The sequence below is a fragment of the Pochonia chlamydosporia genome, chromosome 1 (assembly GCF_001653235.2).
Source record: "Pochonia chlamydosporia 170 chromosome 1, whole genome shotgun sequence".
Taxonomy (NCBI): Eukaryota; Fungi; Ascomycota; class Sordariomycetes; order Hypocreales; family Clavicipitaceae; genus Pochonia; species Pochonia chlamydosporia.
The window spans coordinates 7,852,483-7,876,978 of NC_035790.1; the positions used below are offsets into that span (position 1 = coordinate 7,852,483).

General features: G+C 50.0%; 8 protein-coding genes across 8 annotated transcripts; 4 read left to right on the plus strand and 4 right to left on the minus strand.

Moving 5' to 3' along the window:
- Positions 1 to 2,300: 2,300 nt before the first annotated feature.
- On the plus strand, positions 2,301 to 3,461 carry VFPPC_02077 (transmembrane alpha-helix domain-containing protein; the record flags this gene model as incomplete). Its single annotated transcript, XM_018281789.1, has 1 exon — positions 2,301 to 3,461. One exon carries the CDS (start codon positions 2,301 to 2,303, stop codon positions 3,459 to 3,461), a length of 1,161 nt encoding a protein of 386 aa, XP_018138859.1.
- Positions 3,462 to 6,651: 3,190 nt separating this feature from the next.
- Positions 6,652 to 8,837, minus strand: VFPPC_13200 (carboxylesterase family protein; the record flags this gene model as incomplete). Its single annotated transcript, XM_022428865.1, has 2 exons — positions 6,652 to 8,066; positions 8,435 to 8,837. The coding sequence occupies 2 exons, from the start codon at positions 8,835 to 8,837 to the stop codon at positions 6,652 to 6,654; spliced, it is 1,818 nt and encodes a 605-aa protein (XP_022284114.1).
- A 923-nt stretch (positions 8,838 to 9,760) lies between these two features.
- VFPPC_16694 (DASH complex subunit Dad2) lies at positions 9,761 to 10,320 on the minus strand (the record flags this gene model as incomplete). Its single annotated transcript, XM_018294447.1, has 3 exons — positions 9,761 to 9,933; positions 9,990 to 10,049; positions 10,110 to 10,320. 3 exons carry the CDS (start codon positions 10,318 to 10,320, stop codon positions 9,761 to 9,763), a joined length of 444 nt encoding a protein of 147 aa, XP_018138862.1.
- A 412-nt stretch (positions 10,321 to 10,732) lies between these two features.
- Positions 10,733 to 12,775, plus strand: VFPPC_02080 (shugoshin; the record flags this gene model as incomplete). Its single annotated transcript, XM_018281791.1, has 3 exons — positions 10,733 to 10,781; positions 10,839 to 11,268; positions 11,323 to 12,775. 3 exons carry the CDS (start codon positions 10,733 to 10,735, stop codon positions 12,773 to 12,775), a joined length of 1,932 nt encoding a protein of 643 aa, XP_018138863.1.
- A 444-nt stretch (positions 12,776 to 13,219) lies between these two features.
- VFPPC_16695 (retrograde transporter) lies at positions 13,220 to 13,940 on the minus strand (the record flags this gene model as incomplete). Its single annotated transcript, XM_018294448.1, has 3 exons — positions 13,220 to 13,345; positions 13,408 to 13,818; positions 13,872 to 13,940. 3 exons carry the CDS (start codon positions 13,938 to 13,940, stop codon positions 13,220 to 13,222), a joined length of 606 nt encoding a protein of 201 aa, XP_018138864.1.
- Positions 13,941 to 15,081: 1,141 nt separating this feature from the next.
- Positions 15,082 to 17,124, plus strand: VFPPC_02081 (acylamino-acid-releasing enzyme; the record flags this gene model as incomplete). Its single annotated transcript, XM_018281792.1, has 1 exon — positions 15,082 to 17,124. The coding sequence occupies one exon, from the start codon at positions 15,082 to 15,084 to the stop codon at positions 17,122 to 17,124; it is 2,043 nt and encodes a 680-aa protein (XP_018138865.1).
- Positions 17,125 to 17,708: 584 nt separating this feature from the next.
- On the minus strand, positions 17,709 to 18,916 carry VFPPC_13201 (hypothetical protein; the record flags this gene model as incomplete). Its single annotated transcript, XM_018290978.1, has 3 exons — positions 17,709 to 17,798; positions 17,877 to 18,615; positions 18,693 to 18,916. 3 exons carry the CDS (start codon positions 18,914 to 18,916, stop codon positions 17,709 to 17,711), a joined length of 1,053 nt encoding a protein of 350 aa, XP_018138866.1.
- A 3,766-nt stretch (positions 18,917 to 22,682) lies between these two features.
- VFPPC_02082 (protein kinase-like domain) lies at positions 22,683 to 24,093 on the plus strand (the record flags this gene model as incomplete). Its single annotated transcript, XM_018281793.1, has 3 exons — positions 22,683 to 22,763; positions 22,823 to 23,576; positions 23,636 to 24,093. The coding sequence occupies 3 exons, from the start codon at positions 22,683 to 22,685 to the stop codon at positions 24,091 to 24,093; spliced, it is 1,293 nt and encodes a 430-aa protein (XP_018138867.1).
- Between the last annotated feature and the right edge of the window lie 403 nt (positions 24,094 to 24,496).

Below are 24,496 nucleotides of genomic sequence, written 5' to 3' on the forward strand. Positions count from 1 at the left end.
CAATAAAGTCAACACTCCAAATAATAGTCGCACCGTTGGAGAAATTATTGAGTCAAAGTCCAGTTCTCTCCGGCTTTGTAAACGACGACGGGTAAGCGACTGATTTGCCCTTGGAAACGGCGGACAGCGAGGCGTCGCCAGAGATAGGCCCGCACAAGCTGGAATCCAGACCACCTGGAGTCTCATATCGTTGGACAGGGTTCTAGCGTGTGGTTAATAACTCATTGAGAAAATTCTGGCTATAGGGAGAGTAGAGTATGTGATCGCAGACATTGCAGTCCTGCACAGGGCAATATGGGACATCCATTCCGCCGACGCTGAATTGGATGTCGCACCAGCGATTGATCGCCTCCCGTGGTTTTTTGCTGGTTGTCAACCACAACGAACATCCCAAAACGGCATCCGTCCGAAGGCATGTGTTGTCAGTAATACTCATCGGCTGGAACCAAAAAAAATCAAGGATGCGCCTCCACCAACGCCCCATTTGGCCATTTGGCGTATCGGCGCCTCCTCCACTCAGGCCGTCGTCGAAGGCAGTGCCCATGACGAGATGCTAAACTTGGATCACCAATGCTGTGCTGCGCCATCCATCCTCTCATTTCCATGGCACAGGATCAGATTGTCAGCGGGAATAGTGGCGGATGACTGGGGACAAAGAGTTTGAGGCGATCAATTGATGGCTCAAAAATTGGGGATTTGCGATCTCAACAACTTTTGAATGACTGGTTGGATTCGGGAGACGTCAATGGATAATGTATAGAGCTGCACTGGATGGCGGCATTGAAACGGACCAGCCAAGGAAGGCGCCCGTATCGCACTTTCCTCCGAAAATGCAATCGCGATGAGCCCTGTGACCTTGACTTTGACCTTGACCTCCGACCCATTGATCGCGGGTTGTTCTGTCTGTCGCATGCTGATCAACGAATCTTGAGTTTCAATTGATCTGGGCCACTTGATCCACTACGGTCAGATTTTCTCGTATTACCAGAGCAGCATTGCACGAGTCTCTACTAATACTCCCGCCCAACTGCGCAATACAGTCTGGTCAGTGTGGTACTCCGTACAGCATCGGGAACAGGGTTTTGCAGCATCTTTCATCATCAACTTCTTCTTTCGGCATTCATCCAACCATCGAGACCCCCATCTCATATTGCACTTTGTTCGTTTGCTACGTGTCTCTCCCGGTAGCCAATTGGTGGCTGCTGTTGGACGGTTTTGGCCTGCTGCTACTCTTGAGTACCACTTCATGACGAAAGAGGGCGAGACATTTTTGTGAGGCATTACGGCAAAGCCAGACGGAACGCACGAGGAATTCGAGGCTACCATCCACCATCTATGCATCCTCGCACGCACGCACGCAGCCTCACACCCCAGCAACCCTGCCAACCCTTGCTGCTTCGCTCTCACGCGCTTGTGCGTCTCAGGACTGGCGCTGCCGCTTCCAACTTCTCATCGTTCCCACTCACACCATCTCACGCAGTCCTGGCTTGACCACAGATGGGCCATAGGATCCAAGACGGGCTTGTCACCAATCTTCTTGTACGTCCTAGTTCCAGAACAACCCCTGTCTACGCCACTCGACCGATGCGAGAGCACCCAAACCAACGGCCCAGTTGCTCCATTCGTGTCTGAAGCGGCCTCTTGTTCGGCCCAGTTGGCCGTCCCACGCCTCCCATTGTTCAGCCACGACCAAACACTTCTACGGTCCACTCTTATTCTGTTACTCCGTGCTTTCTTCGACTCTTCCTCTCCATCCATTCTTTTCGACAAAAGACCACTTTGGCGGCCGCTTTGTGAGTTACGAGACAAGCACGCTGGCTTGCCGCCTGCCCTGGGAGCCTTTCTTGGCTGCCGCTGATTTTCAATTCGCAACTTAATCGCCTTCAACCAAGTGCACCGCGGGACTCCGTTAACCCAAAATAGTAGTTCAACAGGTATGTTTTGCACCTCAGCCCTTCACTAGTACTGCGCAAAGTTCGTCGATGTACCGCCTTGTTCGTCTCCTTACCGGCGGTGTTACTTTGATTCCACAATGCTGTGTTCTCAAATCGGCTTTCCGTCAATGTCGCTCTTCTTAAACTCCTCCTACCCTGACACCACAGTGTTTACTACATCTGGTCCTGGAACTCCCCGTTTGGCCTTTGTGAGGTAGCTGGCTGGGTTGTGGAACGATCAGCATGGCTCGAATGAGAACCCCCAAGGCGAACGGAGCATTGCAGTGGCGGCAATTAACGAGAAATCACGATACTAACACTCTAAACCACAGGCAGATCCACGAATTGAATATTCGTGCCTCCAACATGTCTGACTCTAGTCGCGGCTCAGGCAACCAGACGGGCGGACAGGGCAGCTCTCCGGGGCAGACAAGTTCTCCGTCATCGCCGCCGCCGAACACAACATCTAGTCCACAGTCATCTACATCGTCGCCGCCTCCGACGACATCCTCTAGTCCACCTCCGCCACCCCCGACAACTAGTTCGTCAACCTCACCTCCGCCAACCACATCAACATCGACAAGTCCTTCTTCGACGTCGTCAACACCGAGTTCTACCACTCCGCCAACAACCTCAGCTCCTCCGCCCACAACATCTACCACGGTCGTTACTGTTACACCTACAAATTCAGTTACAACCACCGAGGTCGTCGTCTCCACGACAATACCAACTGGCACGACACCAACCACTTCGGCAAAGTCATCAACGTCAACGACCGCTACTCCTATTAACCCTGGTGGCGATGGAAACGGCAGCGGTCTGAGCCAGCCTGCCAAGGTTGCCATTGGAGTTGTTGTGCCCATTGCTGCTATTGCCATACTGGCCCTTGTTGGTTTGTTCTGGTGGCGAAAAAGACGGGCTCGACAAGAATCTGAAGAGGAACGCCGCAAGGAGGTGGAGGACTACGCTTACAATCCAAACGCTGATCCTACGATACCGGCTGTTGGACTTGGTTCGGATGCATACGAAATGCGTGAGGAGGGAGGCTCGGGATATCGTGGCTGGGGATCGACTACTGCTGCTGGTTCCATGGGTCGCAAGGCGTCTACGACAATGTCTGGCGGCATGACTGCCGGTACCTTCTCAGAGGGCGGACACACTCGGGGCAATCTCTCGGAAACCAAGACCGACCCAACTCTGGAAGGATCGTCCTCTCCTGATGGCGAAATCCTAGGTGCCATGGGCCCATCGGCCGCAAACAATCGTGGTGGTGACGTTCGCCGTGGCCCATCGAATGCATCGTCCTCCTATAGTGCCACAGGTCGATCTGAGGGCTCTGACGGCGGCATGTACGCCAATGGCGGCGCTTACTATGATCAATACGGCCAGAACCCGTATGGCGACCAGAGAGCTCAGGAGCTCGGCGGCCAGGCCGTCATAAGGGATAACCCGGCGCGACGCAACACTCGTATTGAGAATCCATCACATTTCCCTCAGCAAAGCGCGGGTATTGCCCAGAATTTCTGAGGTACTTGACGTCGTTTCGGACCCTGAATAGCATTCAGAGACCGCGTCGTACATATCCATTTGTCCATAGCGATACCCAATCTTAGAGTTCCCTCAACCCCAACCGCGTCCTCTTCAGCAGCGAAGCTAGGACTAAATCAGAGAAACTTGCATTTGAGCAGAATTGGAGGCTTTTAGGCTTTTGAATATTGCATGCCCGGCATTTCATGCGCATTGAACATTTTCCAGCCACGTCGCACTCAACTAACGCAACATTATCACCCATGGAGTCGCATTCTTTGACACGAAAACTCACGCAGAAGGCGCTATATATCATACCTCGGAATGGGCAACACAGTCGCACAAAATTGAAGTGCGGATGTAGGGACAACCAAGTCTTCACGGTATGGGGGTTGGGCCATTTCGACTTTTTACTAGCACTGTTTCGGCACTCAGGCGAATGCATGTACATGTACATAATACACCATCGAAACAGCGACTCTGGCATTTTTCCATCGTTACAAATTCTTCTTTTGTTTTCTGGGGAAGGGCGAACCAGTGCCTTGGCGGCCACAGGGAAGTTTAATGTGGAGGATATCACTCATTTGCCCTGCTCTGGGATGGAGGTATTGTGCATAGAGAAGGGAAGAGATTTTGAATTTCCGCGGGATTGGCTCGCAGCAAGACGGCAATCCTGTTGTCGGTGTATGTATGGATTGGTAGTTGCATCAATTGATACAGTAGATTTAGTAGCCCGTGTCTCATTCCATTTTTCTTTTGCAACTATATCGCCAGCTTATATTGCCATCTAATACCCAAACCCTTCAATCTAATCTCTCCCGGTATACAGTGGGGGGTCAGAAGTATTTGAACAGGGAAAGGTATCGCATATCTCGTCGTGTGCTGAGGCATATTGAGCTGTGTTAGTGTATACTTGGATATGTTCAAATACATTGGACCACAGGCTGTATTTATTGTCCACGCACGCCCATCCCTTGACTCAACTCCATCCTCTCCCACCAAAATCTACACTGCGCAACTTCTTCCTCCGTCAAAACCCTCGTCTGCACAGCAACACCACCATCCTTCCCCCAAGCAGCCTCATCATTCCCCTTCCCAAACACCAACAACTCGCCCCCCTCACCACCATCAAACGGGCTCCGAAATCTCGGCCACCCTCCCATCTCCCCGTCCGGCGAAGCAATAAACTCTCCCCACCGAGAAGTCATTTCATCCGCCACAGCCACCAGGCCCTTCTTCCCACCCAGCATCTCCATGTCATGCGCAACAACACCCGCCTGGTCCCCGTGGGACGCTGCGTGAAATAACTCCGAAATAGCAGCATACTCATACACGTACACCTTCGCCCCTGCGCGAGATAACTTGTGCGCCGTGTGCAGAACGGGACATATATACGCGTAGTGGGCGTACGCTTCGTGCAGGCGCCGGAACTGAGCTCCGTAGCTTGTGTGCTTTGGATTCTGGTACCGTTTTGAGGGGGACGTGACGGGGTCGGGGTACAGAGTCTCCAGGAGGGAGAGGTCGGTGTCCGTGAGGGACGGGATGAGCGTCTTGAACCAGGCTTTGAAGTCGGCGTTTGTGGAGAGCGTTTGGGGCACGAATTGCGTGCCTTCGTGGGAGCAGAAGCCTGTTATTAGGGAGAGGGATTTGACGCGGCTGCTTTGGCAGAGCGTGTCAATTTGGTGGAGCGGTAGGGAGGGGATGATGTCGTTGTCGATGACGGGCTGGAATGGCCATGTCGAGGTGTCCATGTGTTCGGCGAAGACGGCCATGGACGCTTCGAGGATGAGGTTGAGGGGGAGGGTTTGGAGGGAGTGGTCCTGCTTGAGGCGGGATTTGGATAGTCGGGTCGCCCACGTTTGGAGGGAGGCGTGCTGTGCTTTTGTACGGGGGTGCTGGGGGGAGAGGACGGAGCGAGCGGTTGGTGAGCCGGATTCGAGGATGGCTTTGCTGAAGGGGAGGGGGGATGGGTGGATGAGGTGGTGACCGATCTTGTCTTGTTAGTATGTTCATGGGAGAATGGAAAGGTGAACTTACTGAATGAGCGCCAGCACTGACTCCCATGAGAGTGATATCCTGTCCTCCCCCAAACGCTCCGATCCATCGTGTCACCCACTCCACCGCGAGTCGTTGATCCCTCAACCCCAGATTCAACTCTGTTTTGCTGTCGACGTCATCTCCGGATTTAAACCCCAGAGCACCGAGACGATATCCCACCGCTACTACGAAGATATCCCGCGGCGCCCAGGATACAAGGGACGCGAGATCCCGTTCAAGTGGGAAACTGAACATGTATGCCCCTCCGTGGATGTATATCATGACAGGCAATTTGGCGTTTTTGCCTGCGTGCTCGTCATTCATAAGTGAACTAGAAGAATGACCCTCATCCCTGCCAAGGAAACCAGACGGCCGGAATATATTCAACCTCAACACACCCTCCTCCGTCTCAAACTCCGCCATCGGACAAGGCACATACTTGCCCTCCGTTTGAGCATCGAAAACAGCACCACTCTCAACAGGCATACATGGTTCCGCGGGTCTGAATCTCTGAGCTGTAGCATATGGGATCCCATAGAAAATGTCGAGAGGCTTTGGGTGTGCCTTGGATGCGGGTTGGTGTTTGCCAACGACGATGCCGTTGTTGACCGCCACTCGGATTGCCGCTTTGCTGGTCCCGCTTTGGTCCGCCATTTGGCCGTATATGACTTTGTAGCGGACTAGCTACTGTTCAGCGGAGGCGGGAGGACGTCTATGTTGGAAAACGGCGCTGTGCCCGACTTGAAGAGTGGTGGTGTATTGAAGTCAAGTTGATTGTGGTGTTGGGATGTAGTTCCGTGTGGGTCCCGAGTCTCACACTTCAAATACACAACGTATATGCAATGCTGTCAGCCTTGATGTGATAAACCCAGTGAAGACAGAATTCCAAGTATGCAATGGCATTGCTTCATGTTTTTGTGCGCAACTGCGCCTGTATAACTTTGGCTGATAGTGAAAATCTAAAATACATGCCAAAACGACAATCTTAAACGCCCGCCTTAGTAGTCTCTTAGTAATAACCATTTTATACAGCAAACGCCTTGGGCTGAACACACAAATAAACCAATGTTGCTCAAAGGAGCGCAATCATGGAGAGTGAGCAATGACTCCAAACTCCCAGACACAAATGATCTCATGCCTTTATACCATTTTCTTAGACCTGATCGGATTTACCCTGCTTTGCGGCCAACTCTTTGCGACGCTTCTTCTCGGCCCACTCTCGACTCGCAATTCTAGAGCGTTCAGCAGCTTGTTCCCGTGCTGTCTTGGCCGCCATTTCTCTCTCTCGCTTTCCTTGTGCTCTGTCTTGCGTATAACAGTTGTCTCGTGTAAAAATGTCTTTCCCTCGTTGCCTCTGCACGTGTAGTTCCTCCTGTGATATCGAAACTCGTTTGCCGCTGACACTGCCTGTCGATGTAGATGTTGCCCGACTGATTTCAGCAGCGGAATTGTTGAGTATTGCAGAGTTCCGCCCCCTAGCCTGAGGGGAGCTTCCAACCTGAGACGAAACTAGGCTAGAGCGAACAGTACTGACAGACATGCGTTTTCGCTGGGCTACCTGATTGTCATTATCACCGTTTGTTTCCGGGGAGCCTCGGCTTTGACGAGCTCGGCTGGTCAAGGTTTCACGGGGAAGCGAGGCTGGTCCAATACTTTGCCGTACAGGCCGAGCCTTGAACTCTCGCCTCTTTCGTTGCTCTTCTTCCTCAGCTTTGAGCTTCGCCTCTCGTTCCTCTCGTTTGCGCCGTGAGATGGCTTCACCCGGCAACTCAAATGTTGGTTTTGGCAAAGGCTTGTTGGTTCTTGGCTTTGGAGCGGGAGCCTGAGTTTTCTGGGCCGCCGCCTGCTGCTGGGCTTGGCGGGCCTCACGCTGCTCCTTCAAACGTCGAGCAACAGCTTCTCCGGGCAACTCGAATTTGGGCACCGTAGGTGGTTTGGCCGACTTGAAAGGGTACTTGGGTGTGCTGAGGCGACTGATGCTCGATTGACCTCGAGAAACGGTGGCCTCTGGCTTGGGACTTTCCGAAGAACCCTGCTGCCCCTGTCTCTTCTCCCGAAGCGTCAATGATGCAGACCTTCTCAAGGATGGCCTCTCTTTCTGAGAAGGCTTGACGCGAACTGTCGCAGAATACCCGGCAATAGAGGCTCGCTTGGACACCGCCGCCGTAGGTGCTTTCACATCGGAAATGGGGGCAGGGTTAGATTGGGAAACTTTTGGGCCCTTCTCGTTGGCATCCGCAGGCGCGCGAGTGCGGGTGAGGTCGTGAACTGCCTCAAGTTCCTCTTCCAGTCTGTCTAGTTCTTCCAGCGAGTCCTCAATTCGGGGGATAGAAAAAGACCCCGTTCGTGATGAGCCAGCGGCAAGACTTGGACTTCTTTCACTCACGACACTGAGAGACGGCGAGAGCGCTTGCTCTACCATGCTCACAACATCGGGAACTTTCAAGGGAGTGCCGGGATATGGAGGAGGCGGCACCTGTGACATTCCCACAGAGACCGGACTGTTTATGGCTTTTGGGCCATCCATCTTCTGGTTATTGGAATATGAATCTAGGTCAAGTGGTGTTGCTAACAGTTTATACACGTCAGTTGCAAATCCTGGCTTAGTTGGAGAAGTTCGACGTCGCCTGGCAGGTAACAAGTTGCAGCCGTAAAGCTTGCCCACGGAGTGGATTTTCGTCTTGTGTTCATCTCGAGACCAGCTAGCTGTCTGCAAACTTGTTTCTGCAGGACATGTCATGATCCATTCGAACTGACCTGCGAGGTGTTTCTCGACTTGTTCTTCAAGAGAGAATTTTGGCTCTGGGGAACAAAGTTGATGGTGGTGGCCTTCCTCACTTGACTTTATATGATGGTCTGGTTGGCTGTGTCAGCAGCCAGCAAGTGAATGAGGACATGTGAAGTAAAGGCAAAGTGAATTTGAAGACTTGACTCACCTTTCACCTCACTGGATTTTGCATTGGGTGAAATAGCAATAAGATCTTCTTCGTTCTCTATAAGGCTGCTAGTTTCTTCTGGCACAGCACCAAGAGGCTCAAATGTCTCGGAATCAACTTGCGGACGTCGGGCACGACTTGTTCGCCCACCGATCTGAGAATTTGGCGTCTTGTTCTCAGGCGATGCGGCTCCCCTTTGCGGACTCTTTGCCAATGATGAGCTGACAGCAAATCCGCTTGCTGGCGTTACACGACGCTGACTTTGGCCATGCGACAGCTCTCTAAGCACGTCGCCTCCTCCTGTGGCAGTGACAGGGAAGTTTCTGTCCTTAGCTAGAGACGGGTCGTCGTCAAAGATATCGAAGCTTTGGGCAACATGGTGCTGCGATGAACTATGAGCCATGGATGGAGCCATTCTCCCTCTGAACAGACCAGGAATGCCTTGACAGACGCTGGGATAATGTTTCAAGGTCCCACGCAATCAGGGGCAAAAACGTGACCAAATACAACCCAAAGGGTATCGGTAGCGATGTCTAATTTCGCGGATCACACGCCGCGGACAGGGGACAGTCGGGGGTCAGCCAGGGTCGTGTGCACTCGGGAATAGCCAGTTGAGAAGGTTGCAATTCTGAGAATGTGTTTAATGTTGGCTTAGGTCTGCTAGGCTATAACGGCGTAGCAATGGTGATTTTGATGAGAAAATGCAAACTATGGGAATCGGTAAACGATCTGGAGGAGAGACAATGTGTATTTTGTTTACATGGAGATAAAACAAAACAAGAGTGGAGAGGCAACAAAGCCGTTGTCGTTGGCTGCATATGTATTCTGTAATTAATTTATGCATCAATCCTTCCTGCATTTCGCTCCCATTGTACCACACCAACTGCTCCTGCTGCCTTTTAGGTTCGTTGGTAGCATTGGTAGTGCATTGCGGTGCCCATTGCTCTCATCCCATCTTGCCAAACTTGCTGTTGGTTGTTGGGCAGAGGCATTGGCCTCACCTTGTCATCATATGTGCGCCACCAACGCCACTCCACGAGACGCGTTTCAGCACGCGTTTGGCGTTGGCCCCGCATCAACGGCTGCTTCAATCGCCTGCATAATTGACATTTTGATGTCAGGCCGTTAAATGGGTTTTGCGCAGACGGTGGAAAAGATGCACTTGTCCACAGGCTCGGGCATCACGAAGCCGAGCCTTTTGGGGGTCTTGGTGCTAAAGATCCCAGCAGGGTCGATTCACATAGTGGCGCCAGGCCGAGTGAGAGTATTATACATATCACGAGAGTGATTCCGAACGAAATATTTACTTGCCAGCGCAGCAACCTCTCATGTGCTGGCAGTCGAGTCGCCCTCCGCAGCCGCTGCTTCAATAGCATCAGCCTGAGCTTGTAATGTTGGCGCATGTTCCGTCGGTATTCGCACCAAGGTCTGGGGAAGCGAGTCGTTCGATTCGGGAACATTTTGTGTCGAAGTGTCGCCTGCCGGCTTTGCCAATTTTGCTGTGAGAGATTATGATTAGCAGCAATTGAGGATTAAACGGTCCATTGGAACGTACTGGATGCCATGTTGATAGCTCGTAGCACATTATGCCAGTTACCCATGACGGCCGCGATTGCTGCAGCGAGTTAGCAGGTCGATTGCTTATTCGTGTCCGATTCGAAACCAAGGGACATACCCTCAGTACCATCGGAAAGCGTCGTCAGTTTCTGTTCCAATGCCTCCATCTGGTTTGCGACAGCTGCACTCAAGTCTCGGAGTTCTCTCAAGCTCTGAAGTTCTGTCTTCTTTTCTTCAATTCGTGCAAGCAGAGCCGGCGATTGTGATGCTGCGGACGCCGAGCTAGGGGCTCGCATATGCGACGAAAGGGATCTCGTAGGATATGACATGATGTGTATGCTGCTACCAGTTTCGGAGATTTTTGTGCGAGTTCAGGACCGTGATATTCGTCAATTTCGTCTCCCATTCCATTCCATGCTTCCCCACGCAACTGCCACTCTCGAATCTGTGACCCAAAAGGGATGGTGGGGCTTTTGCCCACTCACGTGCGTTGCTTTCCGTTACCCAGCAACCGGGTGTGGAACCCACCACTGAGCTTGTGCCCAAGATGGGCTAAATATGTAAATATCAATGACAACACCAGAAATTGTGGGAGCAAGCGCCATTGCCGACTGACTAACCCCAGCAACTTTACAGCAGTTTTGAACCTTCATCGTCTTTCGACTCCAACCACCCCCAGAACTGTTGACGGCCATAGACCGACTTCTTTCAATACGCACAGAGTGTCGCACATTATGAGCTATGGCTAGACTCAACGAAGCACCAATGTCTGCGGACACCCTCGAAACGCGTGCGTAGCAAAACTCGGTATCTGTCAGTGTCAACGGCTAACAAAGCGATGCAATAGTTCGAAAGAAGATGCTACGGCAGAATAGAGATCTTGCAAAGTCAAACAACGTACGCGCCCTGCGGATCAGGGAATTAGAAAGCGAATGCGCCCTTATGCTCTCGGAAAACCTGGAGCTCCGAAGCCGAATTCTGGAACTCGAGAAGCAAGTTGAGGACAACGAGGCCAGACGGATAGCAGACCACGCATTGGCAATCAAGGCTAAGCTAGAAGCACAACTTACGGAATGGGGTAGTCTTCTGTCCGGCTTGGGATTGGAACCCCCTATGAAAAGACACTCTCCTCGAATTCGCAAGTCCATCAACAAGCGCATGAGCTTTGCTGCTGGCAGGCCAAGCCCGTCGCAGCGGAGGTTGCGCGATATCGCCAGAGAAATTGAGGAACTTGGCCACATATCTGAAAACAGGTCATCCTCGCGACAGTCGTTGAAGTATGCTGCCCTTCTTAAACCCGCCAAGGTATGCCCACTAATTCTGCATAATAGTCCTGAGCAAATACGAGCTCTGAGATCCGAAGCCGACTCCGCCGACTTCGAGGCTCCTGCGACGCAGCGATACGTCTATCCAGAGCCCATCAAAGTTGACTCACCTCCGCGTCGTGAACTAGCCAAGCCGGAACTCTCTAGTCCAAGGAAAGCAATAGAACCTCCAGTTTCACTGTCATCACCTCGAGCGAATAAGGCAGTCGAGCCCTCATTGCCATCACCAGAGAAGAAGAGAAAGGAACCCGTTAGCCGTCCACAGAAAGTAGCAGCGCAACCTGGCACACCAGCACCAGAAAGCGTCACAACATCGGTGAGAACAGGATCAAAGAGGAAATTTGCCCAAGACGAATCAGAAAATGCTCCACCTCGACAAACGGCGAATGAGAACACTGTACCACGATGTACAGCGGACAAAGTCTCCATTCGAGAGAAGGCTGGCGGCAAAACATTGAAAGAGCTTGCACATATAAGGAAGGAGGCCCGTGAGAAGCAAGTGACTACTGGCACTGGACGTAAACCACTGGCTTCCAAGAGTACGAATGACGATATCAGCTCCCCTCGGAAGAATTCCAGGCCTGTTGTAAGGGATGAGGTCGCTGTGGCTAAAGCAGAGATGGCCAAGCCAAAGGTTGTCAAAGAAAGATCAAAGTCCAAGGCGAAGTTAGATTCTGCGACAAAGGTTACTTTAGCTCCAGTTACTGAAATTGTCCCTCCGACCACAACAACAGTTACCAGCGAACTCGCCTTGCCTATCCCAGAGCCCGCCTTGATGTCACCAAACTCGCCAGAACCGGCATCTGTTGGGGATGCTCAACGGGGCGACACACCTCCTCCTGCCGATATCTCCTCCAGTGGGGAGACTGCGCGAGGAAGCAGAAGGAATAGGACAACCATCAGCTACGCAGAGCCCAATCTCAGAGATAAGATGAGGCGACCAACGAAGGAACTCTTTGATGCGGTGGCAGGAGAAGGGAAATACGCAAGAAGAGCGAGCCAATGTGATCAGCCAACATCCGATGGACCCAAGATTAAGCGTGAATCCGATGCGGGAGATTCTCTGGGACGCATTCCTTGTGCGACCAGTGAATCGGGGGCGCCAGAGCCTGGCAGCATTCCGGCTAGCCCTCTGGCGAAAAAGAGTTCAAATCAAGATGATGTTCCTGCGGCAGTCAGTACCGAACGTCGGCGTCGGACATCCGCCCAAAGCAGAGCTGCCGAGTTTGCAGCAGATCTCAGCATGGAAGGGGATGAAAACGAAAACGGCGACGTTGATATCTACGAATTTTCCAGCTCGTCACCGCAACATGATGACGACGCGCCTGCGGAAACAACGAGAACTACACGCCGCCGCGGAGGAGCAAATACTCGACGGCGATCGGCGGCTGTTGATAGCGAAGAGAGCGGTACTGCCAAGGAGCGAAGTGTTTCTCGGCGGCGAAGTATGATGGTCTAAAAACGGAAAGACTTTCGTTGGCGGGTAGCGTTCCCTTTACTTTGGATAGAAAAGACTGCAGCGACGTTTACGACTCAAGAGCATTTGGCGTTTTTCGATTACAAGGGTGGCACTCATGGCGCGGAATGGGATACATTGCTTTTGGCGAAAGATTGATTATATAATTGTTCTGCTTGAATGTTTCGAGATACCAAGCGATGAAGCCCTGGATTCTTTCTTGTATTTACATATCTGTTTGTTTCAGTTTCCTAGGCTCGTTCACAGCCCGTTCAATTGGCATAGAGCATCTCCGTTTAGGAGATTTCTTGGATACCTAGATTCGTCATTATGTCTGTTGTGATTGTGGCGGGTATCTGTATCTATTAAGCGGTTTGTTCACTCCCAGCAGCTTATACCTGCGAAAAGTGGACAATGAAATTGGTGACATATCAGGCAGTAAGCTCATCACGATGAATTGCCCGCTGCCTCGACTGGTTTCGTATACGTGACTTTCTCCACAGCCACATTCTCATTCCCCTTGTCGTCTTTGCGAAGTTGATAGACGTACAAGGTAAGAGAAATCCCTTGAACCTGCACAAAACGTCAGCAACCCACAAACCTCCATATCAGCACCAAGCACGAATCAAACTCACATCCATCAGACAAAAGCTCGGCGTAGGATCCTCGCCCACGCCGCCCCACGAATTCAAAAACGCACCCGTCGCACTCCCCGGGTTCACGAAGAACTTGTCCATGTACTCAAACGCATCGAACTTGTGGGTGCCGCCCCAACACAACACATCCACATCCAGCCTATTCGCCTCTGCGAGCAGTAAATCCGGCTCGCTCGACACCAGGGTGAAGCCCTCGAGGAAGCCGATCCTGATGCTGCCGTGGGTGACGACCTGTGTGAGCGGGAGGGACGTGGCCTCGACGTCGTTGCGGCCCTTGACGATTTTGAGGTCTGGCGTTATGGAGCGGAGGTATTCGTAGGTGTGTTTGTCGGTGAGGTTGCCGAGGCAGAGGGTTTGGCCGATCTTGCCGGGGGCGAGGAGTTTTTTGAACTGTTTGGCTTTGTTAGTATGCGGGGGAGGAAGAGGAGGAGGGTATGGTGTACTTTGGCTGGGATGTCGAGAGCGCGGTCGGGGATGTGTAGGTCCCCGATGACGAGGATGAGGAAGGCCATGGTGCGGATTGAGAGGGTCGTTTGAGGGTGAGCGGGAAGGGCGGTTGCGATTGCGATTGCGGTTTGAGTGGAATTGAGTATGCGGGTGGTGTTGACGTTGGAGGTTGGTGATGGAGCCGGAGGGGTGTTGAAGCTTTGGGGTTTGGAGGTTTGACATGAGGCGTCATCAGTAGAGTGTGACCCACTTTCGACATCTTGGGTTCCTGCATATGTAGAGATGGCAGCTGTGTCGCAATTTTTACGAGTGTAATAAAATTGATCAAAATTTTCTTTACTTTGAGTTCTCCTTATGGTGGAATACTTTACATTTCTGCAGAGAGTCGATGCTAAAACGACGGCAAAGGCAATATATTGCGGCATCCTGGAATATTGACGAGAATATTGACACCTCAACATATTACACCATGAAGGTCATTATCAGGGAAAGCAGATGGAGGTGTATTCAGAGTTGGATTGTTGTCAACAGGTAGAGAAGTCAGAGACATACAAGTGCCCTCGAAACTGTCCACCACTTCATATTCGCGCTGGCCGGCATATGCCAAATTTGGCGAGTTCCCATCTCCAGCGACATCGATTATTGATAATGACGGATGATTCATGCTATACTAAACCCAACCCAGATTACTTTGTCCTTTTGAGGTACGTCTTAAATGTGAGTCGGCAGAAGTATAGCTGCTTACGACTCAAAAAAGGCGACCATTTTGTCAGAGTCGCAACACCAATGGGGTTGCCACAATGCGAGCATGCACATGCACCAACACACCTCTCAAGCTTTACTGAGTCATCTCGCCGAAACAGCTCACCCTCTCCTGTATCGTTACCACAGACGATGCACATACGGATCATGAAAATACCTCGCAGCTAGGAGACTGTGTGGAGTGTTGTGCCGCGATTTCCGCATCGCTCCTGCCCATTGCGGTGTTTCCTCCTTCCGCCTTAGTCAATCGAAGCATATCCGCATTGTGTGACCGAAGAGCATCGAATTGAAGATTGAAATACATGCCGTATTTCCAATAGGTCATCATTTCAAACGAGAACTGGTCCTCTTTCAACGCAACTCTTGTAGAGCACTTACTCGGCTACAAGGCGCCCTACTTCCACCTTATTGTCAGGTTGTGGTCAAGAACAACGACACTTCAACATGTCACCAGCTGCTGAGCAAAAGCTTCCGTCTTTCGACAAAGCCTTTGCCGAGGCCCTTTGCGACCTAGAAATACCCAAAACAATTAGGTTTTCTCCCGATGGCAGCAAGATTCTCTACTCGACCAGTTTAACTTGGGAACACTGCAAGGGCAAGAACCCGGTGTCGACTTTGTGGTTGGCATCGACTCTTGAAGCAGGGTCTTCACGGCAGCTTACATCAGGACTTTTTGAGGATACCAACCCACGTTGGCATCCCTCTGGAGATCGAGTCGCCTTCATTTCTGACCGAGCCAAAGCTGGCGAGAGCTCGGCCGTATGGATTCTCACTGTCGCTGGAGATGCCGCAGGAGCTGAGCCGTACCCCCTTACGCCACCGGACAAGACACAAGACATCGAGGCTATTGAGTTTTGCCCTAGCGGTGACTCGATTCTTTTCTTCTCCCCGGACGAAAAATCCGCAGAGCTTAAGACCAAAGAAGATGACGACGAGACAGATGCTCAGGTATGGGGAGAGACGTGGGAGCAAGCCCGGCTTCGCATTGTTGATGTTGCCACCAAGGAAATTAGGGTCCTTACCGACAATGATAGGCACGTCACAGGTGCGTGCTGGAGCCCAGATGGAAAGACTATTGCATTCAAGAGCAGCAAGAATCCGTACATTGAGGAGCCTCTGCTATCTGGAACGACCATCTCGGTGGCGAGTAGCGCAGGCGGCGACATCAGAGATCTTTGTACGCTGTATAATGAAGTAGAGAATCTCTGTTGGGCAAGTGATGGAAAACTGTACTTCATCACTGGTACTCCAGACAATGTGTCTTGCGCGGGACAGGCTGTCTACTCCATTGACCCAGCGGCCACCACTCCTCAACATATAAAAGTGGCGTCTGGAGAAGACGATGACGCCGACTCACTCAGGATCTCAGGAAACAAGATAGCAGTTGGTCTCACCCACAGACTTGACACGTGGATCGGTGAACTGGGGAAGAGTCCATCCTTTAAGATAGACAGAGGCGTCGATGCTTGGGATATTCAGTTCCAAAAAGATGAGAACGGCCACGTCAAGCCACTCATAGCAGCTGCCATGTCCGATGTCAACCACCCCTCCGAAGTGTTTACCATCATTGACGGCGGAAAGGATGTGATTAAGCTATCCAATCACGGTCATCGCTTCGAAAACCGCAAATTTGGATTGTTCAATGTCTTGAAATGTCCCTCTTCAGATGGCGAGGTTGAACTTGATGGTGTATGGATAACGCCCGTGTCTCTGGAGAAACCGTCAACGGGATTTCCGACATTCGTCATGATACATGGTGGACCAGCGGACCGCAACTGCAATGAATTCAACGCCCACTACTACATGTGGGTGCCTTACGTCCTCTCCAAAGGCTACGCAGTGTTGCTCCCGCAGTATCGTGGTTCTATCGGCAGAGGTGAAGCCTTTGCGGCATGGAGCTTGGGAGGGGTTGGAGTTCACGACTATGCCGATGTCATCACTGTCACAGACAACGCCGTCAAGCTTGGCCTCGCTGACCCAAAGAGACTACTGGTAGGGGGCTACAGTCAGGGTGGATTTCTGACATACCTCTGCAGCGTTCGTAACGGACTCCATGGATACGGTTGGCGTTTCAATGCAGCTATTGCGGGTGCAGGCATCTGTGACATTGACAGTCTCCCACTCACGGCTGACTCCGGATCCTCGTTTGACCGCGAACTCAACAACGGTAAACTGGTGTGGACAATGGACTGTGATGACATTGGTAACCGAAAAGCAAGTGCACTATGGGAAGTTGCCTCCGCCGTGGGCAAGACTCGCAAGACTGGTGAGATGATTATTCCGCCTATGCTGATCCTCCACGGTGAGGCAGATTTGAGATGTCCATTTTCCCAGGCTGAGGGATTCCGCCGCGCATTAAGGGCTCATGGATTGCCTTGTGAGTTTGTCATGTATCCCCGGCAGGAGCATGAGATGAAGGAGCAGAAGTTTTGGGTGGATATGTTGGAGAGGATTGGAAGATGGTGCGACATGTACATTGGACAGTGATTGGTGTTTGAAAGGGCATGGGGATAATACTATGGACTTGATTCCTACCCAAATATATGCCAAGTGCGAGAAGTTAATGCTCGTGAGTGGTTGACGCAAGTGGTACAGGGTGAGCTTGAGGTGCATCTTGAGGAGACATGAATGTGGCCGATAGTCAATTCATGCAATCATAAAGCAAGGACCGAGCGTATGATTGACATCCGAACAATCTTTCTAAACCATTTTCGGCCTTTATGACCCTACATTCGAGACATCAACTGATCCAAAAGACCCGAACTGAAGAGTATGCAAAGACGCTGCTTGGATACAAGTCTCTACTCTATATTGCTGGATTCACTACACGAGTATCAACTACGTTTGCCAATCGTAACCATGCCACGGCGCTGTGATAAGTGGTTGGTTCACTTTTGCCACAGTTCTTTACAAGGAAACAATATATAAACTAATACACTCTCGTTGCTACCGAAATTAAAACTATCCAAGATAACTGCCAGGCTATTTGACAAGCCAAAGGCAACGCTCCGCTGACGCAAAGCGTTAATCCCAATTAAATCCGTCGACAGAAACGATTTCCGCATCTGGATTTAGTGAATTCCCATGCCCTTATAATCAACCGTATCAATAGGCTCTTCCTTCAGATCAGGGTTCCTCAACTCGCGTCCACGAAGATATTCCTTTGAGTATCATACCAAATTAGTAACAGGCAACGATCTTATCTGCAGTTCACCTCAATGGTAATAAAGAGAACTTACCAGGCAATGCATGGCGTGGACGTTCATATCTCGTGTCATCTTCGGGCCATTACCAGTGATGTGCCAGGCGAGCATCATTCGAAGGTTGGCAAGGCAGTGAAGCTTGTGGAAGCTACTCTGAGTGAATCCAAAGCCGTTGACTTGGCCGCCCTCGATGAAATTGGGCTTGCCTGTGACCTGATCGTCGGCCCAGAAATCACCGTGCTTCATCGAGGAACCCCAATATCCTGTCACAAATTCATCACCCTTTGATTGCATCTCCTTAGCGTTATCCATTGTGATTTCCGGCTTGCCAAGCACTCGGTTAGCAATATTAACCCTCTCAATTGCGCCGAGAGCCAGGTTGTTGCGGTTAGCAAGACTATTATACAGGTCAACGCTGCGCTTGTCGTTATCGTTAGTCCAATGCATTGCACCGCTCCTGAGGTACATATCCTCCCTGAATTCCTCATCGTTGCTGCGCTTGTCGTTATCGTTGGACCAATACATCGCATTGCTTCTGAGGTACATGTTCTCACGGAATTCTTCATCGTTGCTGCGCTTTGCAACCGGCTGGTCTTCATTAGTCCAATACATTGATCCGCCTCTGAGGTACATATCCTCGCGAAACTCCTCGTCGTTGCTGCGCTTGCAAATGCGACCTCCAGAGACAGATTCCCGCGGGACGGGGAGCTTCATTCCAAAAGCTTGGGAAAGGTCAATCAGTGAAAGATCCAGAGCCTCACGCTCGATATTGATACTACAGGATGAGATATACGTTAGAGTTTAATGCAAGGCAACAAATGCGGAGACGGAATTGGTATGCTCAATGCTCACCGCATGATAGTGTCGTTGCGAAAGGCTTGACCAGGAAGGCTCACATCATTTTGATGTTCCTGAGCAACCTGGAGACGTTGACGCGTATCGGGTGAAAGTGTGGCCTGCCAATTGTCCATGCCACGAGCCTGTACGCTAGACAAAGCCTTGGGCTCAGGTGAAGGCACCGGACCAGATTGAGCAAGATGAAACGCCAAGGCGCTGTAAGTCGTAAGTTTAAGCATGGTGAAGCAATACTAAGGATTCTGATAGATATGAGAAAGTAGAAGGGGAGCTTGAGTTTGGAGAAGGATTCAAGTTCAACGCTTCGAGGTGATTCAAGGTCATATTTATAATAGAGCTGTTTGAGTACACATCACGGTCAAGAGTCAAGATAACAAGTAAGTATACTACAACGAATACATACAGACTCATTGTATCTTCATCATACCGTGCTATCACATATAATATTACTACATTTACCGGTTTGGTATTTGATGTACCCGTATAGTATCTGCGGGTTTATCCATGTAGTATTAGTAGTTCTGCATTTCTTTATTCTTTGAGACGAGAAACCCCCTTCCAGAACCAACAGATACAAAGTTAGATCAAGTGAGACGCTAACATTTGCCAGATTTGGTAACTTTGTTATCTGCTTTCTGTGTCTAGATCCACTTCGTCGGTAAAGTTGTCGAGGCTCGTGCAATACCGATGTAACCTTTCTCATATGATGGCGATATACTTGACCATAACATAGAGTGGTCAACAACAGATGTAGGAACAACCAACTGTACAGATATCTGGGCTTACTAATAGACGTAGAAAGCAAAAGCTATTTCTCTACTCTATGGTACATCACGTAAGTCACATGAAACTACGCTTGATTCTCTACAGATACCAAATGGTAGAAGCAAGATTGTCAACGGCTCAAAGCCAAATCAAAGCTAACGAGTATGAGGCATTTGGGTTTTTGCCTCTTCCAACAAAGCACTGATATAGGGTTCAGGCCGCGCATATACTCAGCCGCATGTAGTTGCTTCATCCAGCGACAAGGTTTATTAGATGGCCTTTGCGGTATACAAGCTGAAAAATTGTGACCCATGCCAAGCTTGGCAACTTCTTACTGGTGAAAAAGATATGTAAGAAGTATCGTAAATGACATGGCAAACCTCGTATGCAAGCATTCTATACTCATGCCGAATAAATAAACCCCCTTTTTGTGCGGTTCTATTTTACCTGCTCTGTGCACGCTACGGCACTTAAAATCATATCTGCCGGTCGTACATATCAAAGAAAATGACCGCTAGGTCATTCCAGCAAAAGGGAACGCTCCGCTAATGCAGAGAGATAGTATGCGTTATATCCCGTTGACAGTACATCCCACTGACACGGTCACCAGAAGGTCAAAGGGCTCTTTTTCACTGACAGAGTACTCTACATAATAGTTGCTATAAGCTGTGCCTTGTTGGTAGTACCTGGTTGCCATTTAGCTGGCAGACCTTGTGTGCCCCTGACTTAAAGGTCTTGGCAACATTGACAAGAGCCATGTTGACCAACAGCAAGACCCAGCGAGAAGTTTATGCAGGTGATGAATCACTTTTCGTCTTATACTTCGCCAATGTAACGTGAGTGCTGGTAGCAAATATGTCTACATGGGGAGGGAGGTCGGGAAGCGAGAACCGACGAAATCTCTTGGCGTCGAGGAACCGTGGTTAATAGGGGGACCAACCAATCTGCGCTTGAAAATCGTAATATTGTAAGCACATATGTATTCCCAATGAGAGGGAAGCCGCCCTACTTTCCCAGTCAATAATGACCATGATTTACGTTCTATCGACTATCTCGTTAGACCCACTAAGATCTATATATGTAAAGATTAGTTTGATAAGCGAATATTGATAGAAGCTAAACAGCTCTGGCAATTTTAAGAGCATAAGCGTGTAGTCCGTCTCCATATTTCAGCCATATACTAATGCCAGGTGGAATCACGAATCGATGTATACTGACACCAAAATAGTTTCAAAGGTGAATGGCAATCACAAAATGGGTCGTTAAGGTGGAGGCACAATATATTTGGGGCGGCGGGATTTTACGTCTTTTTGGTCACAAGTCGTGTTGCATGAGCCCCCCAGGCGTTCGAGCGGTTTGATCTTGACGCACATGTTGGATATAGATATAGAAAGAAGGCCAAAGCGGGATTTCCAGACCGTCAAGGGCACAGGGGCATCGATTCAAGTGTCATGTGGAAATTTAATATGACAAAAGCAGGTTGTAGCATCAGCCATAGGAGTTCACCAAACTAGATTTTCGACCCCAACTTTTGTGCTTTGCATAGAAAACAGCACAAGCGATTGCGACTAATGTCTTCCAAGTTACCCATGTATGGAATGTGTACGGCTTGAGCCTTCTTCTGTATTTGTCAACAAGCACGGACGTACTCCGTGAAGTAATGTTGAATCTAGCAACTCTGTTCCACTGTTTTTCTCACTTTAGTAACCAAGCAGCTCCTACAGAGTATAGGTTTCGTACAAATACGGGGTACATCGCGTCCATGCACTTCGTCGCCCATCTTGTCTGACTTGCCCCTATGTTACGGACTGTCAAAAAGAACGTGCTCCGAGAGCTGAGTAATGTTGTCTTTCGGTTAACACGGGCGCTCATCTGCATCGCAGTGAATGCCTGGGGATGAATAACTGGTCTGTCCGGTCTGAGACATTCTCGCAATAGATTACGGGGAACACCTGTTGGTTGTTACAAGAATATTGGTGATCACAACAGTAATCTGTGGTTGTAAGAGTTTTGGATGTTAGCTTAGTGAAGTTTAGTGTAAACCTTGCTCAAGAGTTTATTACATAGCACGACGGTAAGTCATGCAGCTAAAATTAAAAGAAAGCTACAACCATGTCAACAGATACAAATGATTGCAATTACTCAGCTCTCAGAAATCGTTCTTTTCGTTGAAACTATCCCAACGCACAAGACTACGAGCATTATTGCATGCCTCTAAATGACCATGCTCAACGAGGGCACTGGTCCTACACGTCGTTTGCATAGATTCAAGGGCAAGGACCTTGCTCTTCATGGCTAGGGACTCTTGTTGGCGATGTAACTTCTTATAGTTGCGAAGAATCTAGTTAACTGTTGACTTGCTCCGAAATAGACGCTTGGATTTACCATTTGATGTTAAAATATTTCCTAATACAGCAGACTAGGGGTAGCATTTGTTGTGTCGCTGTACCTTGTCAATGTCGATTTAATTCATAGGGCTGTACTTGAAACACCAAGGAAGGTGATGAAGAATACCACCAAGTTCGGCTTAGAATAATGGATAATTAGTGGATACGGTACAATGGTAACTTCCCCATATATTTCAGGGGCGTAAGTGCTTCCTTCAGTCTAACATCTAGTCCCGTTCTCAGCATTAAGGCTGAGTTGGTTGGCTCCGAATCACAACGTACCGCTGCCAACAGTTCAATACATGTGACCTTTGAAAATAACAATGTCTGACCAACATGTTGGTTGGCTCAAGTTGCCCCTCGGCTTTACAAGACCCCGACGCACGGTTCTTCTGCAAATAAGCACGCCCGACCAACATACATATGTTCTAATCGTCTGGCGAGAATCTACTGGACAACAACCATGAGAGTTGTGACAGACTCATAGCCTCATTGCATCACAAGGTTGTGCGGCCACTGTGGTGTCACGTAATCCCTCATCCAAACCAAACCTGATTGGAGTTTTGGTTCCAGATGTCTCAGCGTAACTGCTCCTCATTCCGTAATAGTATGACCGGCGCAGCTCGATCTAGGACATTAGGCAGTAGCCGATGTAACTAACTCCCATTGGTTCAAGCATTTACTGTAGATACAAGACAGAGATACTTATAGGCATCTACAAGTCACCCACCCTTGCCTCTTCATCATTATCCCGCTTCGAGCACACGTGATAAACACTTATTTTAGCCTTCGGATTATACACTGTTCTTTGTCTTGTTGCCAAGCCACAGCGAAAATGGCAGTCAATGTCAATCAAGTAGGCTACGAGCGTCGACTTGCCGTAGTAAAGGACATACTCAAAAGCCGTGGCCTCCAAGTTAGTTACTAATCTCTTAGCAACGCCTTCACTGTTATCGCTAATAATGACCCACACAGGTGTCCAAGATCTCGGACGTGGCATACGATGAAGCTTACACATATGCCTTCAACAATTTCTTCTTCAAGGTGGAGCTAGCTACTCCAGCCTCATCCTCCATCTTCACAGGCAAGCAACACGGGACAACTGCAGCTCCCTCTGACGGTGTATCCGTCCTGGTGCTTAAACTCAGCAATCCCACAGCAGGGGGTGTAAACAACACCAACCGTGTAGAGAATGACGTCGCGGTGCAGCATCTGGTCCGTCAGTCCATGGCGGAAGCCGGAGTCGAGGCTCTCGTCCCGGTTGTCTACGCCTGGACACCAACGACAGATGCTAAGGCAGAAGAGGGCTTTGGATGGATTATGTCGGAGCTGAAGCACGGTGTGGACTTGAACACGGTGTTCCCATCTCTCCCGCTCGAGGACAAAGTCCCTATTCTGGAGCAGTTCGCTACTGTCTTGAAGACAATACAAACAGCAAGGATACCAGACAGTGCTAAAATGTATGGTGGGCTCACGTTTGACTCGAGTGGCATGATTGTCAGTGGCCAATCGTCCGTCTACAAGAGCGACCCCGTGGCTACATATGCTGAATTCAGGCTCAGCAAGCTGCGTAAGCAACTTGAACTGGCCGCCCAAAGCCCTGTTATCCAGGGCTGGAAGAGCAATGGCATAGCCGGGAGGATTGAAAAGTTTATTGCTAGTGGTGGACCTGAGAAACTCCTTGCTGGTGCCGACTTGGGCAGGATGAGTATAATCCACGGTGACCTCAGTAAGTCTACACACTTGACACTATCAACAGTTAATACGGCTTTTGATAACACAAGACAGCAACGCACAACATGCTATTCGATACAGGTACCAAGAGAATCACTGCAGTGCTAGACTTTGACTTTTCTTTCATCTCCCACACCCTCGACGAATTTATCAGTGGCTCTAGTCTCGGCGACCTCGGCGGCATGGTTGACTTCAACAACAAACCCCTCAAGGATGCTATCCTCAGTGGAAACTTTTCCACATTCCCAGAAAACTTGGACAAAGAGTCTACCCAGAGGTGGCAGGGGGCCAAGGCGTGGAACGCGGCAATGAAAACCGTCGGCGTAGTCTCCCCGAGTGATATGCGGGGCGTGCAAAAGATATGCGACCTTATAGAGCTGCAGATTCTCATATGTCCCTTCGACCTAGGCAATCAGCTCATGATTGACCAAATGGATGATGGGAAAAAGGCCGCACGGCGAGAAAAGACGGAGGCGGATCTTGTGCAGTGGTTGGATGAGCATGGGTTCTAGGATGGACGGGCGGTGATGAGTTTCATTTTGTGTGCCTTTTGTGTGTCTTCTGCCCTTGTGTAGGCTCATCAGATTGTTGATATAGCGAGCTGTTGGTTAGTTAGTTATGACAAGTCGTTGACTGGAGTTTTGAGCAAACCGAAGCATGGGACACAAGTCCGTGATGAAATCGACATTTCATGGCAATGGGTGGTAGTAAGAGCGGCGAGGGCGCTAAACTTAATATGGCAAAGAACACCTGTACTCGTCCAGCGACGCCACATTTGTCCAGAGTAAAGCGGCACTGCTCATACACTACTACTTGGGACAAGTCACCTTCACATCCTTGGTCCCCCGCCAGTCGTATCGATAAGGAATTTTTTTGTGCTGCGTTTGAACACAGGCCAGGTTATTTTTGCACCCA